The 20,527-nt window shown below is 36.1% G+C and overlaps 1 protein-coding gene across 1 annotated transcript; it reads right to left on the reverse strand.

The window, feature by feature from the left end:
* Nucleotides 1–1,522: 1,522 nt before the first annotated feature.
* LOC131532878 (uncharacterized) lies at nt 1,523–15,646 on the reverse strand. The gene is made up of 13 exons (XM_058764669.1): nt 15,446–15,646; nt 14,953–15,152; nt 11,890–12,027; nt 11,563–11,677; nt 10,930–11,128; nt 9,628–9,769; nt 8,649–8,804; nt 8,505–8,560; nt 7,810–7,985; nt 7,210–7,610; nt 2,828–2,924; nt 2,562–2,742; nt 1,523–2,485 (listed from the first exon to the last, which is right to left on the reverse strand). Exons 1-13 carry the CDS (start codon nt 15,566–15,568, stop codon nt 2,331–2,333), a joined length of 2,139 nt encoding a protein of 712 aa, XP_058620652.1. The 5' UTR covers nt 15,569–15,646; the 3' UTR covers nt 1,523–2,330.
* Nucleotides 15,647–20,527: the final 4,881 nt, after the last annotated feature.

Consider the following 20,527-nt stretch of genomic DNA (forward strand, 5'->3'; position numbering starts at 1 on the left):
TTTGCTATTGTGGCTTCTAAACTATGCAATAGTCTGCCATTTCAGATTAGATCTGCACCAATTTGGTTACCAAAAAACTTATTTTTATTCACTTGCTTTTAATAATCAATCATTTGTTGGTCATGTCTTTCAGGAATGATGTCTGTTTTTTATTTGTGTTATGTTTTATGATGCTTTTGGTCACTGGTGAGCTGTGGCTGTATAAATGGTGCTATATAAATAAACTCTGACGCTGACTAGTAAGTAGAAAGGAATTAAATAGATTTCAGAAAAACAATAAAGTTATACAGTAGCAAGAAAATGTGTACAGAACATGTGTAATATCACAGTAAATCTCACTTGTGTCATGACATGAGAACAAAAAGCGGCTGATGGTATGACTGATGTATTTTACACAAGGAAGCTTCTTTAGTTTGATGCTTATGATATATACAGTGCAGTATGATGTTGTTCCAGGAAGATTATGATAAAACCACTTTTACTTCATTCCTTCAACATTTTTGCCTTTTTTGTCCGCACCTTTCTTTTTCAGATGTCTTGAGCAGCTGAAATGAATGTCCTGTGATAGTTGTTGTGCTCTACACAATTTGTCAAACATTGATCTCCATTGTCTACATATAATATAATTTTTTCACATAATGATTAATGATTTGGCACAACAGATGTCCTTTTGTTAAATTTTGTGATGTTATAGTGCTATTTATATGTCTTACGGAGCAACTACTGAGTTTATATTAGGTGGCCTTAACTACTATGTACTTACATCTAAAAATAAGTAAAATGTACTTATTGTGTTCATATTGTATTGCAAAACACTATTGCTGCTATTGAGGTGGGATACGGGTAAGGTTAGGGACAGGTTTGGTGGTATGGGTAGGTTTAAGGGTGGGTTAAGGTGTAAGGGATGGGTCAACAGTGTAATTATAAATGTAATTACAGAAATTAATTACAGATGTAATTACATATAGGTATTTTAAAAATATAAGTACAATGTAAAAACATGTACGTACATAATAAGTGCATTGTACCAAATGATTAATTCAAATGTAAGTACATAGTATTTAAGGCCACCTAATATAAAGTGGGACCATACAATGTTTGTTTGTTTATTTATTTATTAAATAATTAATTAATTCATTTGTTTGTTCGTTCATTCTATTACAGACTTAAAGTTTATCAAATAATAACTCAAACAGAACTGGTTAGGTCACGGGTGTCAAACTCAGTTCCTGGAGGGCCACAGCCCTGCAGAGTTTAGGTCCAACCCTGCTCTGACACACATACCATGCAGTTATCAAATAAGCCTAAATAACTTGATTAGCTGGATCAGGTGTGTTTAATTAGGGTTGCATCTAAACTCTGCAGGGCTCCGCCCCTCCAGGAACTGAGTTTGACACCCCTGGGTTAGGTTGATGCAGAGCCTGGTGCATCTTCATTATAGATTTAGGTCTTTTTGCTTTTGGGGTAAAATACTCATCAAGTACTGCTGGTGCCTCATACAAACTTTAAAGAGAGATTGAAATCAATAAAGAGACTTTATTTAAGTTGTCTAATGAAACCATTGAAGCAAAAAGAGACCAAACTCACAACAGACAGCAGTATTAGCAGGGAATGATGGCATAAAAGCACATTTGTCTTTATATTAGGTCGATTTAGGTCAGAATTACAAAAATATAAGATCATGTCAGGGTCACTATAATTATTGGGCCAACACCTACTTATTTAGACCAGTAATTGGAAGACAAAAGTTAATCTGACTCCATGAAATTGTTGTTGATTTAATTCTGTTTGTAACAGAATGTACTTTTTTTACTTTTCATTTTACTTTATTCTTTTACTTTTGATAGAGTACAATTTTCACTGAGGTAACAGTTGTTTGTGACAGTCTATGTACATACAAACACACGCACCACCTCACAGGCACCATGATTATTTAAACACCAAGTTACTAAATGATATCAATGTTAAACCTTGCGTAAGTGAAGAGAAAAAGGGTCGGAAAGAAAAAAAGACAATATAATGCTAATATAATTCTAGTTAATATTCAAAGGTAAGTATGCTTCTAATCTGCTATTTATTGTTCTAAACTATTAATTTGCTCATGTAAATCAGGTCTTTACCTTTGGACAGAATCTGATACACACAAAAATCAATAACAGTTTCTAAAACGTATGCACTTGATGTATGTGCAACTTTAGGAGATGTGCAATGTCTGTCACAATGTAATGCAGATTTTACCAACAAAATCAGATTTAATAAGATGAACAGATAGGATTCATAATAATAAAATAAAAAATTCATTTAACTATCTGTAATGAAAATAAAATATTTCAGAAGTTTGACATCAGATACATGTGGTCAGGTGCTCTTGTTTTTTTGCCATTATACACCAACAATCCCACCAGAACCACCATGGAGACTATGAAGAGTCCTGCGAAGACCCCGGTGCCTGCGCTGATATGAAGAGAACCACCATTTTCTGAAGCTGAAGAAAGATGTGATTATGAGAACAATCATGATGCAGAATCATTTCATTTTTTTTTTAGATGTTATTAACATACCTGCTGCAGAATGCTGAGTTTGTCTCGCTACACGGAAGGGACCCTGCGTGATGTAATGCCTGGCAGTTTCTTTGCTCACATCTCGTTTGTGTTTGCGTGCGTGTTCTTGGAGGCAGCCTTGGGCGCATCTTGAGTTTGAACTTCCTTCCGCGCACAGAATGACAGAGCAGGTAACGTACACCTGTCAAAAGAGTTTGAGTGCATTGCAGTTAAATGTTCCTGCTCAACAGAATTTAATTTAGAATTACTATGTGACTCTGTAATACCTCATTGTAGCCGCCTGTAAACTTGAAAGCCTGGATCCCAAAGTCATACATTCTTGAATCACTTTGATAAACCTCAACTGTGTCATCCATAATACACCTGTAAGTACACATTGAACACATGACTTCAGTTTTCAGTTACCCTCAATAATTTATTCCAAACTATTTTGTGAAAATGCAAAGCAATACATTAATTCTGAATATTCAAAAAAGTGAAGTGAAGTGACATACAGCCAAGTATGGTGACCCATACTCGGAATTTGTGCTCTGCATTTAACCCATCCAACGTGCACACACTGAACACACACCCAGAGCAGTGGGCAGCCATTTATGTGGGCAGCCCGGGGAGCAGTTGGGGGGTTCGGTGCCTTGCTCAAGGGCACCTCAGTCGTGGTATTGAGGGTGGAGAGAGCGCTGGACATTCACTCCCCCCACCTACAATTCCTGCCGGCCCGTGACTCGAACTCGCAACCTTTGGATTACAAGTCCGACTCTCTAACCATTAGGCCACAACTTCCACAGATGATACACAGTGATACACAGATAGATTACATGAGCAAGTTATTCATACAGTATGTCTTATCTTGAATGTGTACTGTGTAATCTATGCAGAAATCTATGCTTGAAAATCTCTAAGTGGCAGATCTTAAACGGTAGATTACAGTAAATGCTCTGGTAAACTTGACAGTCTTGAAAATTCCATAATCATGTGACTGATCTTTTGTCCTTCAACACAAAGTCAGTAGAAAGAACGAGAGCACATTCTGTAAAGTATTTGTTGAACTTCATTGTCCCATTGTTGCATTTCTTGTAATTTATTCGCATCTTTTATGAGAAATGAATGCACATTATATATAGTGCATTCAGAAAGTATTCAGACCCCCTTCACTTTTTTCAATTTTGTTATGTTGCAGCCTGATACTACAATTGTTTAAATTCTTTTTTTTTTTTCATTAATCTACACTCTGTACCTCATAATGACAAAGTGAAAACAGAATTTTAGAAATGTCTGTAAATTTATTAAAAAGAAAAAAACTGAAATATCCCATTTACTGTACACAAGTATTCAGACCCTTTGCAGCAACACTTGAAATTTAGCTCAGGTGCCTCCCATTTCTCTTGATCACTGTTGAGATGTTTATACACCTTGATTGGAGTCCATCTGTGGTAAATTAAACTGATTGGACATGATTTGGAGAGGCACACACCTCTCTATAAAAGGTCTCACAGCTGACAATGCATATCAGAGCGAAAACCAAGCCATGAGGTCAAAGGAACTGCCAGCAGAGCTCAGAGACAGGATTGTATCGAGGCACAGATCTGGCTACAAAAAAGGCTGCAAAAATAAAAAGTCTGCTGCACTGAACGTTCCCAACAGTGGCTTCCATAATTCTCAAATGGAAAAACTTTTGGACAACCAGGACTCTTCCAAGAGCTGGTCTCCCAGCCAAACTGAGCAATTGATGGAGAAGGGCCTTGTCTAGACTGGTGACCAAAATCCTGATGGTTACTCTAGTTGAGCTACATGATCATATATGCAGATGGGAGAAACCTACAGAAGGACAAACTTCACTGCAACACTCCACCAATCTGGGCTTTATGGCGGTGTGGCCAAACTCAATCCTCTCCTCAGTGAAGACACATGAAAACACACTTGGAATTTGGAAAACAGCACCTAAAGGACCCTCAGACTCTGAGAAACAAGATTATCTGGTCTGATGAACCTCAATTCTAAGCATCGTGTTTTAAGGAAACCAGCAGAGAAACCATCTTCTCCTCGCCTTCAGAGTACCATCCCAAAAGCTGTGGGGCTGTTTTGCAGGGACAGGGACAGGGAGACTGGTCAGGGTTGAGGGAAAGCTGAATGGAGCAAAGTACAGATCTATCCTCAATGAAAACCTGTTCCACAGTGCTCAGGACCTCAGACTGGGCCAAAGGTTCACTTTCCAACATGACAAAATGACCCTAAACACACAGCCAAGGCAACACAGGAGTGGCTTAGGGACAACTCTGTGAAATGTCCCAGTGGCCCATCCAGAGCCCTGACTTGAATTCTATTGAACATCTCTGGAAAGACCGACGGTCCCCATCCAACCTGACTGAGCTTGAGAGGATTTGCAAAGAAGAATGGCAGAAAATCCCTCAATCCAGGTGTGCAGAGCTTGTTGCGTCATACCCAAGAAGACTCGAGGCTGTAATTGCTGCCAAAGGTGTTTCAAATAAGTACAGCGTAAATGTGATATTTCAGGGTTTTTTTAATTTTTTTTTAATTTTTTTATAAATTTACAGACATTTCTAAAATTCTGTTTTCATTTAGTCATTATGAGGTACAGAGTGTAGATTAATGAGAAAAAAAATGAATTTAAGCAAATGCAGTATCAGGCTGCAACATAACAAAATTGAAAAAAGTGAAGGGGTCTGAATACTTTCTGAATGCACTGTACATATATCTGTACATATATATATATATATATATATATATATATATATATATATATAAGGGGTACACAAACATGACCGTTCGGTATGTACCTCAGTTTTGATGTCACGTTTCGGTACGTTTTCGGTACAGCAGGGGGAAAATCTATTTGTTTCTATTTAAACATACACACTGACTAAAATTCAAAAAGTGAAAAAGCCTAATAGGACCCCTATAATGTTGTGTCCGCTGACTTTAACAGCTTAAAGTTTAACACACTTTCGCGTTCTATACAGGCCATTTCACGTTTATTTCCACGCACCGCTTACTGTGCCTATATTAAGACTTTTTTTGGCGATTCGCAGTTTTTAAGTTCCACTGATGTTCTCTGGATAATTGAGTTGACTGGTACTGTATGCTGGGGGTGTTAGTAAAAGGAAATTTCTTAAGCTGTGCTTTAATTTATTGCATTAAAAGCATACAATAATTGTGCCATTAGCACACTTCAAGTTTACTTGGAATGCCATTGCAATGCATTTTAAAGTCACTAAAATTTGTTATTAGTATAATTTTAATGTATGTTCAACACTCTTACAGTGTAATTGAATTGCAATTGAAATGTCACCAAAATACATTTGAAGTTTATGCTGAATGAATTCTGCATTTCAAAAATTAAATAAAAGAGTGGATATTTAAAGTGTACTTAAGTATACTTGGAGTAGTTCCACTTTAGTACAAACAAGTATATTTAATGCAACTTTAGTTGTATTGGAAAGTTTTTTCTCTTAGTGTGGGAGAGTTTGAACAAAGCTTGAGAATGTTTGTTTTTAAATTCCTTGTTTTTATTTTTGTGATGATGATGATTATTATAATTTTTTAATTCCTTGTTTTTATTGCTGTGATTATCATTATTTTTAATGACTATTTCACTTCCTTTTATGTAAAGCACTTTGAATTACCACTGTGTATGAAATGTGCTATATAAATAAACTTGCCTTGCCTTAGTTGAACTTCAGCACTGCTTTTGCACAACTAAAATGCATTTAGTGCAAAATTAGTTGTTCCAATATAGCAGACTTTAAGTATACCAATTTATAGTGTGACACAAATATATTTAGTTATGCTAAAGTATATACAAATAAATTGTACTTAAGTATACTATTTTTTCACTAGGAGAGTTACCTGCTTTATAATAAATAAAAAAAAATGAAATAAACAAAAAGATTTTTAATATATAAAAAAAACATACTTTCAATTAACTTGAATTTTGTAAGTTATGTGTACTTTTTTAGTTATTACTTAATCAAAATAACCCAACTGCAGTTTGACTGATATTACTTGGAATGCACAATAAAAAAATTATTTATGAAAAATAATAAAAATGGAGTTATCTGTTTTTGAAAATGAACTCTTCGTATATTTACAGTATGAAGCGTTCAGATGCAAAAGCCTGTAAAGTGCCATTTGATTTTTATCAGGCTCCTAAGTTTAGGTTCAGTAATGTAACATTAATGGCAATGAATAGGTTTGAAAGATAGATAGATAGATAGATAGATAGATAGATAGATAGATAGATAGATAGATAGATAGATAGATAGATAGATAGATAGATAGATAGTGTGTGTGCGTGCGTGTGTGTGTGTGTGTGTGTGTGTGTGTGTGTGTGTGTGTAAAATTTACAGTAACATTGTGTAATGAATATATTACAGTTATTTAATAGGTTGTGAGAAAAAAAATCAAGGAAGAAAGTCATCATAATATGTGTTGGACTTTTCAACAACCTAAAAAATATTCATTATTCCAAACTGTTGACTGGTAATGTATGTGGATTTTGCATGTATGAGGTTTCACTGTGTGCGGAGCTGTCTAGTGAAATGCTACAGATATAGGCAAAATCTTTTTTTCCACATAATATGATTGATGTGGAACAGATATAGAAGATATATAAGGTTTTTAGCAGTCTCACCCTTCTTTGATGATGTCATAAGATAGGGCACTGTATGGGTTGTCATCTGGAGTGGCCCTGCAAGACTCCACAAAGAGCCGGACCTCAGGAAGAGCAGAATGAGCTGCAATACCCATGTAGAGCATATCCATCAAATTTATCTCCAGTGGATACAGACTGGGATCTACCCGACTGCTGAAGTTATTGTTAGTAAAAATATCAAACGAGTAACTAAAAGTGCCAAAGCTGGATTCAGTGAAGATGTAGTCAGACTTCTTGTTGATGTAGTGGTTAGAAACACTGGCCACTTTGGGGTATTGGCAGGAGAAGCCTATTTTAACTTGACTGCGTCTGGTGATCACTTCATTAGGGTTCTCAAAAGAATTGATCTCGTTTTTGAAGACCAAGAAGTCTCCTGCGTCCTGATTGGTGTTGAAAAATCAAGTGTGTAAAAAGATCAGGCAGAAACAGAAAACAGATATATATATATATATATATATATATATATATATATATATATATATATATATAAAATATTATGCGGCTGACTGTTAAAATTACTTATAGGGTACTAGCAAATATTGTTTTTAGATTGGAGAACAAAGACGTTGGTTTTTGTACCTCCATCGTGGTTCCACAGGTGTTGAGGGACATGGTGCCCAAGATATGGGTGTTATTGGATGTTAGAGAACAGGTGGGATCTCTCAGTTGGAGCCAATTTTGATCAATCCCCTTCATGGAGGCTTTGCTTACTGCAATGCTGATACTGTTATTCTCACAGAATACCTCTGCTTCACCTTGAGAGATGTGATTTGTTTATTGATTAATCTTAATAAAATATGATAACAACAATAAAAATAGCTAGGTATTATCAATGTACTAATAAGAAGAAAAATACAAATCATAACATTGGAGTGGGGATTAATTGGAGAATAATCTCCTTGAAAAACTGTTAATGAATATGACATTGTTAATGTATTTGGTCTTGATGGGCTAGTTCTCTGAATGCTGCTGTAGAGCAAGTATGGATTTGCTACCACTAATAGATACACAGACAAGCTGTAAGATAAGCTGCTGATAGGCATAAACACACCAAGTAGCAGACCTAGACAGGTGGTGCTGGGAGGTGGAGGGTTTCAGAGGAACAATCATAGGCTATTCAGCTTGTCCCATGTATTAAATAATGAGATGGCTAGCAAATTGCATGCAAATGACCTAGATCTATAGTTTCATGACTGAACTACATATAACACAATAAAAAATCAATGACAGAAACTGTGAAAATGAGAAACTAAGAAATCTTTTTTTTTTTTTACCTGAGAGAACTCTTGATTTTGCCACAATGATCACGATGCACCTCATCTCTGACTGACTAATTACAGAGAAAAAGACAAATGACATGTGATATGAAAATTCATATCGTGAATTCCAAATAAGCTTAAGGACAAACCTCATTTTACCTCTGAAGTGTCTCTGCAGCAAAACACACGGGTACATGATGATGCAGGTCGGATTCTTGTGGTTTCCAGGTTAGTGTTGCCTCAGTAACACCTTGACTTGCATTTCTCAAGACTGTTGACATATTCCATGGTCCACTGACCTGGAAATCCAAGATACTACACAAGAGTGACAGAAAGATTAGATAGCATGTACTAAATAACTGGAATATGCAAACCTGTTTGTTGAAACTAAAATGACCAAGTGTGCACGTCAGACAACTTTATCTAGTTACACTGAGCATTTCAACAGATTTATCTAGCAATACAAGATTACAAGATTTAAGTTATTACTTTTACATTTTTTATATCAGAATATGTGTATTTTAATATATTAGTCTGTATTACATTGCTTAATGTACATATATCTTGACATATAATTTTGTCCTGTCCATTGATATGGTTATCATTGTTCGTCATTTCAAAAGTAAATCCTGTATTTAAATGTGGATGTCGCTTCTGTAACTTTTCAGCGTGTACATGGCCGTAAGGTAATCTTAGCAGCATGAAACTAAATTTTTTATTAGAATTTTGAATGGATTATAGTGTATATGCTTATGCTCCATTCTTTGGTGTTCTGGTGTTTTGAGTGCTATTAAGTGGATTCTGACTAATTTAAACACCTCTGATTGTCCATTGCATTCAAGAAATCAACAGACATGTCTATAATTGGCAAAAACTTGTTATAAATTGAAGCCTTTGATGCTCTCTAGAGTGCAATCACAAATACGCACTGGAACATTTGCCAAATCCATTTTGTCATGCTATTATTACATTTTCATGTGAGGTTGCTTTTGTTGAAACCCACAGAACTGGGCCTGCATCTGATAGACCTCCTGAATTTATCGAAAAGTCACCTGTTTACGATAACGACTTGCCCTCTATTCAGTAAAATTGTGCCAAAATGTCTTTAGTTTAGTTTTGAACAATGCATATTTCAGACCTGTGGCTCAAGCTCTGGGCACGGAGGGTGATAGTGTGAACACCTCCCACAGCTGCGTGTTGAACATCTCCATGTAAGGGAGTTGGTGTCAGTAAACTTGGCCTGTTCACCCCGGGTGCACAACTGTGGACTGGTGTTTGGACTGCAAAACAGTGGAAATGGGATAAAATGTTGTGAATGCACAGAACTGTGGTGAGTTGGAGCTACACAATACATGAAAACTACTACCAAAACCATATTCATACACTACTAGTCTTTGACAGCAACTTTGGCACTGGGGCTATTAGTTGTATTTCATCACATTATATGGCTAATTATGAATTGCTTTCAATTGCTTTCAACATTATTTTATATAATGTATCATCTCATGTTATTCAAAAGGCATATGATGTTTTTTCAGCAGAATGCAAAAGACGTTTGTCTCTTTGGAAATGCGTGAGACTGCCTACATTTCTGCAGAACGTGAAATGAATTGCTTCAGGTACATTTTCTGCACTTTTTCAGATGACACATTCATTAGACAGGCTATAAGCTATATTTTTTTCTTCCATTGCAGATGCGGGTTTATTAAACATGACAGTGTCATGAAGAAACATGCCTGTGGTTCCAGAAGGATATTCCAATGAGCCTGGGATAGATGTTTGAATTGTTTTCATCCATACAGTGAAATTCATAACAATACTAGACCCCACTGATTATCATTCTATTCTTTCAAAATATTTTCTTTTGTGTTCTGCTAGAAATTATTTTTTTTAAAACATGGCTAAAAATATGGCTTTTGAACAACATGAAAGGGAGTAAATGATGACAGACCTTTAATTGTTTTATGTAGGCAGAGAATAGGCTACAAGATGAGCAAAATTAAGCTTTAAAAACATATGTACATAATAAACATCCATATATTTTAATATATATTTAGTATTTTAATTCACAGACTCAGAAAAAGCTGGATATATGAGGAAGCCTAATTTTAAAAGTGCTTGGAAAAGTTAACTAAATTAATATAATCTTGAAATTTCATAGGCTTTATTTATTTATTTTTTTTTATTATTTTTTTTTTCTAGTTAAACCAAGTTTTCAAGCCAATATTTTTTACTTGAATTATTGGAAGTGTAAATTAATTGGTTCAAAAGAGTGCATGGGAATCTTACAAAAAAAAAAAAAAACGTTCTGCACTTAAAACTTCTGAAATCCTAATACTTAATTTACAGAAACTACAGTGTGTCAGGCCTTCAAATATTGTTGTGGACAATAGGGGACAGGATTTAAAAGAAACCAGTGATCTACATGATTCTCTCTCACTTTCAACTACAAACTGCAGAGGCACTTGACTGAGTGGAGTTGGGTCAGCGTCGGCAGTCTGATTATAAGGGTTTCTGACAGAGGAGATCCCATTCCCATTCATCACAGTGATGTTTGATACAGGATAATCCTCCAGTGTGAATTCAAAAACATGCAGTCCCACATCCAGTGTGCCATTACTACTCATGGTGCATGAGTCCTAGAAGCAAAAATATAATATCACACATTTTGTTCATTGAAAAATTAACATGGAAAATAAACTAAACTAAAAGACATGTGAAACATTTTAAGCAGCAGGTTTGTCAATGGTAAAAAAGGACCAATATGGGTCACTGGTCTGGTAGCATTTTCTGATTTGCTGTTAATATGTGTAAATAAACTTGCAATGTGTTACTCCAATAAACACAAAAAATGCACAGCACACACAAATACTGGCTAAAAGAGTTATTATTTAAAGGGATATGTTTTTATCTATACTTTTCACTAATGAATGAAATAGTAATATTTTTATATTCAATATTTATGTGATCCATAATATTTTATAGGTTATTTAAATCACCAAGGTAAAGTTAATTTTCCTCTTTAATCTGAATCTGATTTTTTTCATGGGAGTGTATCATTAAAATATGTTACCTCCTCAAGATGTATTTTAGGGTGTTGATGGCAAGATGGGCACTTGCATCTCACATCATCCCCATCTGGATCATGGACCAGCAGGTGAAGATTCTGAAAACAGTTCTGAGGAACCCTGAAGAAAGATCAAAGACAGTTATTTTCTTGATGATTGAAGCAAACTATGGCTACAATAAGTTGCTGTAGACAATGGTGAAATATACTGCACACTTTGGAGGTCATAAACATATTTGACTGCAGTAGAACACTCAGAATCAATTATTCCAGAAAGCTATGGCTAAAGTCTATAGAGTCTAGGGAAAAATAGTCGTTTTCAAAAGCACACACCTTATGTTTGGTATTGTTGCTGAAACGGGTGACCTGTTTGTAGTGCGAGTGTCTGAACGTTGTCTTGTGTCAACAAGACTCCGAAGCATCCATTCGCGGACATCATGAACATTATTAGCCCAGCAGCAACCAGACCCTCTGAAAGAGTTTAAATGATAAAACATTTCTTTATTACGCCATTTTATATTTAAACAATTTGATCACATTAGTATCAGTAGCTGTAAATAAAGTAGCACATAATTTGTATAAGTATGTATATCAACAAGTGGTAACCTAAAAATAGTAACATCAAAATTAACTGGTTTTATTCAAATAAAAAAATGTATACCAACAAAACTTCTTCAGTTTACAAGTTTACAAGTTCCCTATCTGTCGGCCACTACGAGTTATGTCGTGACGACATTATGGGGATTCACTTGGGAGCCCCAATCATCTCTGACTTTAAGAGAAAACACCATTGAATATTGGCTAGTGGATTTTGCATACCTGAGCCACTCCCCGTGCACACAGGTATAAATAGGCAACAGGTGTGTGACCATGGCAGCGCTGTGATCACGCCTCTGTCTCCTCACGGGGATGGGAGGGGCTCCCTCTGTCACTACCCATGCTGGCTTCTCTGCCACGAGCAGAGAACCATCAGCTAGTGCTCTGGGCGATCTGAGGGTTACAGTGAGAGCCTTTCCGCCGGGCTAGGCCCCACGGACCTTTCACTCCTCCCGCAGCAGCTGTTCTGTGCAGCTCCCCGGTGATTCTGCTGTGCCGTCTTACGGCGTGCCCAGTGTTTCATTCGGCAAGCCGATAGAAGATCAGATGTCGATAGCAGCATCGGGGGATGGGCAATCGTCCTCTGAGGATGAAGATTCCTTGGGTGTTGTCACCACTGCCAAATCGGACCCAGAGTTGACGATCGTGCTTTCTCGCGACCACGCCCTGCCCCGGTAACTTTCTTCCCGGAGGTGCATGAGGAGCTGATGAAGTCGTGGACGGACCCTTTTTTGGCCAGAAGCCGCTAGTCTGTCTCCCCCATCCTCACTACCCTCAATGGCAGGGTGGCTAGGGGATACGTTGACATTCCCCAGGTGGAGAGTGCGGTTGGTGCACCTGTGCCCGCCAAACGCCGCCACTTGGAGGAATCGTCCCTAGGGAAGGCGATGTCCACACTTGTGGCCCAAGAGTGCCATCTATGGCTCAGCCTGGCTGAGATGAGCGATGTCGACCAGGGATGTCGATGTCGGCCCTGACACGGGCAACCCGGAGATGTGGGAAGCTGCCCTTTCTCAGGAGATGGCGAGGACAACGCCACTCCTTCCCCCGGAGGAGGGTCGGGTGGAGAATCATTTATTTTGTTCCGCTGCTGTCTCAAGGGCCAGCGGTAACCACATTGTCAAAGAAAGAGCAATTTCCTTTTCCTCCGGGTTTTCAATTTCCAAAGATGTGTCTCAACATCTTTGATGGGAGAAACAGTTTGCTCTGAGCTCTGGTGTGGTTTATTTGCAGAAAACAACTGAATGTATTGAATTGGGGAATCTACTAACGTAACAACTCTTGCATCCCAGAATCCTCCGAAAGTGGATGGGCTTTGGATGTGGCGAGAAATATATTTCTGGAAACCCATCGATTGTCTCTTAGCCTCCTGAAACCTCTCTACCAGAGTCCTGCACGTGGGCAGGTACCCACTAAGTCTTGCAGTGTAAATACTATTATTTAACTTATTAAGTTGCCTTTGTATCAGTGATTATGACACGTGTAAGATAATAGCAATGATGCCCAAGAGTTATTTTATTTTTACCTACCTGATGTATTTAATATGAATGTGGTTTGGGTTGAGCTCTTTATGTCAAACGGCTCAGGTCAGGTTGGGTATGGCATTAAATCAGTGCTGTTATCGGATACCGGATTGGGTGTTCTGTTAAGTACTGTGGGTGCCAGTTTACCAAACAGGACCCATGCAGGACTCTGCTTTCTACAACAGCACTGCCAAAGAGGCTAGGAGGCATAATCGGGGCATCAAGGAGACAGACCTTGTCTTTTTTCCCTGATTCAAGAGAGACTGAGTCACAGATGTTTCTCTGCTTAATCATGGCAGCCATAGAATGACCAATGGCATGTGCTGTCCGCTTCCACATTGACCACAGCTACTCCCTCAGAGTTAGGCCTGACCAGTAATGGATTCTCAGTCTGATAGAAAAAAGAGGTCGCAGTGCAGGCTTCCAGATCCAAAATGAGATAATATTGAAGTAAGTGATTAAAACCTGAGAAAGGGAAACACCCTTCTCAAATTCCTCTGCTAACTTTATCTGCGATCCCCATGATGCCTGACTCTCATCTATCGAGAAAAGAGCCAGACGGCAACGGAGAAACCTTAAAGAGAAACGCTCACAATAAAATTAGTGTGTTTTCACAGCTGCTTCAGACACTGTTCACACTGAAAGGGTCCTCATAGCATCAACGGCATGATGGGGCACAGAGTTTCCTTAAAAGGGAACTCATTGTATGGGTAAAATAAGGTAGAAATAGCTCTTTAAGGTAACAAAATTGCTATTAAAAATTATTCTCAGACAGAGTATCAGTTATTTAATTCAATTTATTTATATTTAAATACTTGACAATTTTCAATAGAAATTACTTTAAAATACATTTTAGTTTACCATAAATTCTGTTCAGTACATTCAGCAGAACATTTCAACCATATTTCTAAAACATTAGAATTACGAAATTACAAATAAAAATGTACTGACGTCCTGCTTAATGGGGTCAAAAAAGCACTCTTTAACCACACTGACAAAAATTGTACAATAAAATGGTTTTATTCAAGTCAAAGAAATAGTCACCTAATCATCCTAAACATACATAAATTTATACCAACAAAACTACATTTTATAGGTAAAATAAGGTTGAAATAGCTCTTTAAGGTCACAATCTTTACAGTGTCAGTTAAGTTTCTTAAAACATTACATTCAGTTCACACCTAGATCTAATAAAGTATATTAGTAAGTAATCTTTTAAAAACATACTAAAGTGTACTTGTTTTCACAATAGAAGACATGATTTCATTGAGCTTACCTCAGTGTGAAGAGTTCATCACGACTGACATTGGTGGTCATGTGACGCTCAGTCTGGCACCAGAGGATCTGACCCGAGTGGTCCTGATCCGTCATGTCAGGTTCTGCGTATGTGAGATCGCCGCAGTCGCCACTATCACAGACCCATGAGACTTGAGGATCACAGGGCAGTTTGCCAGACTCTCTGTAGTAAAAGTGCATCTGCCAGGCACACATACAACAGACATTGCTTTTTCTGCACAACTGCAAATAAGCCATCCGTGATATAAACAATGCATTCAAAACTACTTTGGACTTTCACTGAGACATTTTCTAAATAACTTATTTTGTGTTTCACTGAAGTTTCACAGTGAGTTTAAAAAAACATTAAGTGATTCAGTTCTCCGTTATGTTTAATTTCAAGTAAAATAACAGAAACAGAACAAATATAAATTGTCATTCAATGAAAGAGATATTAACTTTAACTTAGTTCTTATGTATTAACCTGCACATACCTCCACTGTTCCATCCGGATATCTGTTTCCAGGCATGAAGGTCATAGACGCCCCGTAGAAACTTACGGCTGGACCCACAGAAATGCTCAAGCTGATGAGCAGCAGTAGCGCAGCGTGTGCCATAGTGACTGATGAAATGACACTGTGAGTATTGCAGTGAACACAGACAACTACATGGACATTTTCTTCTTCCTTCTATAGACTGGTTTTGCCAGCTGAGCACAAGCATATGAAGAATGGTTCTGATCTTTCTGATCACACTGAGTTTCCTTGAAAAACCACATACACGGATATCAGTTTTCTTGTGTGAGAACATGATTAACATGGACAACATGTTCTACATTCCTGCCGAGAAATGACAAAATAATAAGTGATATACCAGATAGGTGAGTGCTTCCTAACAAGAGGGTCATAGTTCACGGTTTTTTGAAGGTTGACAGCCCTGGTCCAAACTTGTGTGTTTATGAATGAAATGACATGAGAGTGAGTAAATGATGACAAAATATGTATTTTTGTGTAAACCTTGGCCTTCCTTTAACAGAGAGAGGTAGGGCACAGCGTGGATAAAGTCTCACAAGGGTTAAAGTCGCATTTAATTTTGTTCTCCTCTGAACCAATACATAAACTCATCACAACTCTTTCTGAAACATACCTGTTTCATGAATTTGATCGATCAGTGACTTCATCGCGGGCAGCAACACAAATTTGATTCTGCTAATACGCATATTTAAGTGTTTTATAAGATTTATGTAGCAAATGTGATGTTTTGAGACAAAGGTCTTGTTAATTATTTTTGTTTTGTAAGGTAATTAAATTGTCATTTTTTCAATAACTAAAGAATATTTTAAGGTTTGATATTTGGGGTAAAAAAAAAAACACTTTTGGAGCTAAAGACAATAATTGAGGTGATAATAAATAGCTGTCTGACTTTGACATGACATAGATTCAAACAGGCTTGGTTAATATTATTTATAATATCAAGTTGGATGTTTAATTTAGAGATAATCACCATATTTATAATAAAACCATAATATTTAAAATAGTATGCTTATTATTACTACTATTGTAAAGCCATATTCAATTATTATAGTATCTTGTTTTAAAATATATTTTTTTTAAACAGATTTTCTTGTATTTTTGAAATAATTTTAATTACAGTATATTTATTAAACAAAAAACTTTCTTCCCTTAAGGTTTGTCTTAAGCCCCATTGTGTCTTATAATCTTAAAATCCACTAGATGGAAGCAGATCCATTTAGCTCATCATTAAAGCCTTACTTTCATTGTCTATCCCCATCATGAACTGTGTAACTTTGCATTTGTGAATATGGAATTTACATGAAAATGAAATGAAATTTATGATGAAACCAGTGTCATTTGAATAACGATCCTTAGTATAATAACATGAAATCACATGTTTATAGGATAAGAAAAATGTATTTAAGATATTGTCAACAAAGTCTGCCTGTTTAGGGTGGTGTACTCCAAAAAAAGGTACAAAAGCTCTCAGCGGAGTGGTAACCTTATACCATTTGGGTACTAATATGTACCTTTATGTAACAAAATAGTAGATTTAAACATGCCATTTTCTGCCAAAATAATCCTGCTGAAAACACAATTGAAACTTTCACAGAAGTATAAATAACATCACAAACATTATAAAGCATCAGCTGTTAAATAATAAAACCATTACTTAATGGGTTCAAGTGGCAGTGTTGCCAAGTTTGCAGTTTTCCCATGGAATTAGGTTATGTAAACTGTTAGCCCAACTTTTTTCTGCAGTTTAAAGATTTGACATATTGCATAAGTTGTCATTGACTGAAATTAGTGTATTGAAATATTTAAAATTCTTCCAATTATAAAACTGTGCTAGATTATGTTTTGTGAGGGATGGGCCTTTCAGCTCCTTAATGAAAACAGACTGTGTGTGATGACTGCTAGTGATTTGTTTTTTTTTTTTGAGTTGGAATTGTGTATAATGCATAAGTGACGGTAAAACATTTATGTTAGGTATGGTGCATGGCATATGTTGAGTTTTGATATTTGCATAGGGCCATTGGGCTTGGGTTTGTTTTGGGCTATTTTTGATCGGCCTTTGGGCTGGTTTTGTTAAACTGACCTGGCAACCCTGTACAATAGTGTGTTTTAAGCCATATTTCATTAGTATTTAGTGTATTTAACATGCCACCAGTAGAAGGTCAATTACTGGCAGAGCCCCACGGGGACCAATACAGTTTCTATTACAAAATTCTATTATAACTATAAAACCATTACACTTTCTGTGAGGGTTTCTGTTGATTTAAACAGCAGGGAAATAATCTGTGGTTGGAAATACATGTGAACGCTAGTGCTTTAAGTAGGAAAATCTTTGAATCACACTACCGTATCAGTCAGATTCAAAAATCTCAGTATCATGGTACATATGGTAAAAATTGCAAAGGTTTAGGGTAAATATTCTTAGTGAATCTGCAATTATAATCATTTGAATTGAGGAGAATCACACACACACACGAATAATGTACGTCATATTGTTTACTTAAGAAAAAAGATGGATAAAGCTTCGAGTTGGATTACTTGGTAACACTTTACATAAAGCCTTTATATAATGCATTATAAAGGGTTATTAAAGGGAATAATGCATTATAATTATAGTTAAAATGCATAGTGTGACAATTAATTGATAAGTGTTACAATGTATTAACTGTGGCTACAATTATTCATGAGATTGTACAATGTTTTAATTAACGCATTAAAATAATGCATTACACATAAAGGCTTTAAGTAAAGTGTTACCGTCTATTTTTTACTAAGCAACCACATCAAACTCCATATAGTCAAGTCGAGCTTTGCGTGTTCTGGTGCTCTCCAGGTGAGGTCAGTGTTGTGTAATGCATTTTTTAGAGGAATTTTACATAGATCAACCCTAATTTTCAAGACTGATTAAGCAGCTCTCAAGTTGTGTTTGAGTCCTAATATTTTAAAATATTTTTACAGTATATTACAGTAATTCATAATTTCAACTTTCAATTTTTAACTTCTCCCATATTCACAACCAATGTTTTTTTTTTTGTTGTTGTTGTTTTTGCAACACCCATTGCAACATATTTGTATTTAAAATAACACACAACGATATGAAATATGAATTAAGGATGGTGACCGACTGAAATGAAGTTCAAAAATCCAGACACATTCTCATAACTGGATGCAAAAGTTTGATCTATGCTCACTAAAATATAGGTCTCCGAATGACAAAACACACTCTTATCTGTGTAATTCTAATATATAAGGGACTAGGATGAATGACATGAATAGAAGAGTCTGGAGAGTGTTTAGTTTGCTGCCATGTTGTTGCTATAAGGAATGATCTAACTGATACGGTTTGCTTTTGTATAAACAATTTTAAAAGAGCCATAAATAAAGTGAAATAAGTGAAGCCCAAGTGAAATAAGTCTGCAGGCGGCAGTCCAGCACTGTCCATGATGTTATATAAATGTTTAGGCACAGGAGCTATATATATTTTCTAACCATGCATTTTAAGCAGACACTTTGCATAGTTAGTGTTACTTTGCACCCGTCTCTAGGATAAGCATCGACATCGAATATATCTGAGGAGGACCAGTTGGTTTAAACAAATGAGACTCCTGTAGATTCCAGATACATTTTCGAAGCCTTATTGGGCTTGCTGTGACAGACTCCCACATGCTTTGACAGTGAGTTAGTGATACTGCTGCTAAAAACTTCTGGATATTCCAGCATGCACAGGGAATACAGAGCACATTAACTGCCAATCACACATAACTATCCTCCCAGTCATAAGACAGGAGGTTTCAGCGTTTTGGTTCTAACGGAAATGTGAGCGAGACACTCTGACCCACTTTCCTCTCAGCTGAGTCGACTGCAGCTGTTAAACATACCAAAGTAAGACTTCTAAACCACTGCGTCCAGCTGCACCGGCCTTCCGTGATCCTGCGAATAACTATTTCATATTTCAAAATATCACACACATGGATCTCTTGTGGGTTTTTTGTTGTTGTTTAAGAGACTGTATCACTCCTTTAGCTTTGTTAGCAAGTTATGAGGAACTAGGAGGGATATACTGTAAAAATGTGAATCAGTTATTTGTTTACAAACTGACAGTTAAATACATATATTCAACCATTTATTTATTTTCTGATTAAAATTTAATTATATTATATAATTATTTTATTTTATAATTATATAACTCTTTTTAATGCTGTATAAAATATGTTAAAATTATTTAGCAAAGAGAAATCACCAAAATGTGAAGATAAAAATAGAATTAAATCACTTTGCAAACTGACAATAAAATATGTACATACAAAGAAAATTGATTTTACTTTTTTGTACTTAATTTAATAATTAAATCATTTGAAAATAAAAATATATATAAATAGATTTGCAACCTGACAAAATATTTGACAATTTACCTGACATTTTATTTTTAAAATAGTATTACAGAATTTATCTATTTAATTTTTTTTTTTTGTTATTAAATGTAATTAAGAATTATATAGTTCACGTTTAGCTTTATAAATTATTACGTTTTATTTTATCTTTTTCCTTTTCCTTTATTTTATTCAAATTTAATTCATTTCATTTTCTTTTCATTTTATGGAGGACTAATTTATTTAACAATTCCTTTTTTCCCAAATGGCTTCTCAACTTCGAATTCTGTACACGCTCCGAGTTCAGAGATCAGGATTAAAATTCAAATTTGAAAAGCTTTTGTAAATCGCTCCTATTACAGAGTTCACGTCTGATGGTACACAATATCCAGCTGAAAGCCCTTTGTGTTTGTTAATGCTGTGCTCTAAATAGTTGTGCCGAGACTGGACTTCCTCTATTGTTAGTTACATGCTGCTAAGTGTAGAACGGCTTGCTCAGCAGCTGCTCAGAATAATAGAAGGTTGAGTGAGCAGGATTTGCGTCCAAGGCTGGAACAAGAGCCTGTGTGTTATGAGACACAAGCGGATATGAACAAAGCTTGTGTTATTCAGAAAGACTGGCTCTAACCTCACCTATCCTCCATAGGATTTTAGCTCAAATGCTGTATGACTACAC

This window comes from Onychostoma macrolepis, chromosome 24, assembly GCF_012432095.1.
Source record: "Onychostoma macrolepis isolate SWU-2019 chromosome 24, ASM1243209v1, whole genome shotgun sequence".
Classification (NCBI taxonomy): Eukaryota; Metazoa; Chordata; class Actinopteri; order Cypriniformes; family Cyprinidae; genus Onychostoma; species Onychostoma macrolepis.

Excerpts from the sequence above, each read along its gene's own strand:
- LOC131532878 (XM_058764669.1), bottom strand. The coding sequence starts at position 15,568 with ATGGCACACGCTGCGCTACTGCTGCTCATCAGCTTGAGCATTTCTGTG. Across the intron at positions 2,925-7,209 it reads TATGACATCATCAAAGAAGG|GTGTATTATGGATGACACAG; the intron begins GTGAGACTGCTA and ends GTGTACTTACAG. Across the intron at positions 2,743-2,827 it reads TTACAGGCGGCTACAATGAG|GTGTACGTTACCTGCTCTGT; the intron begins GTATTACAGAGT and ends CTCTTTTGACAG.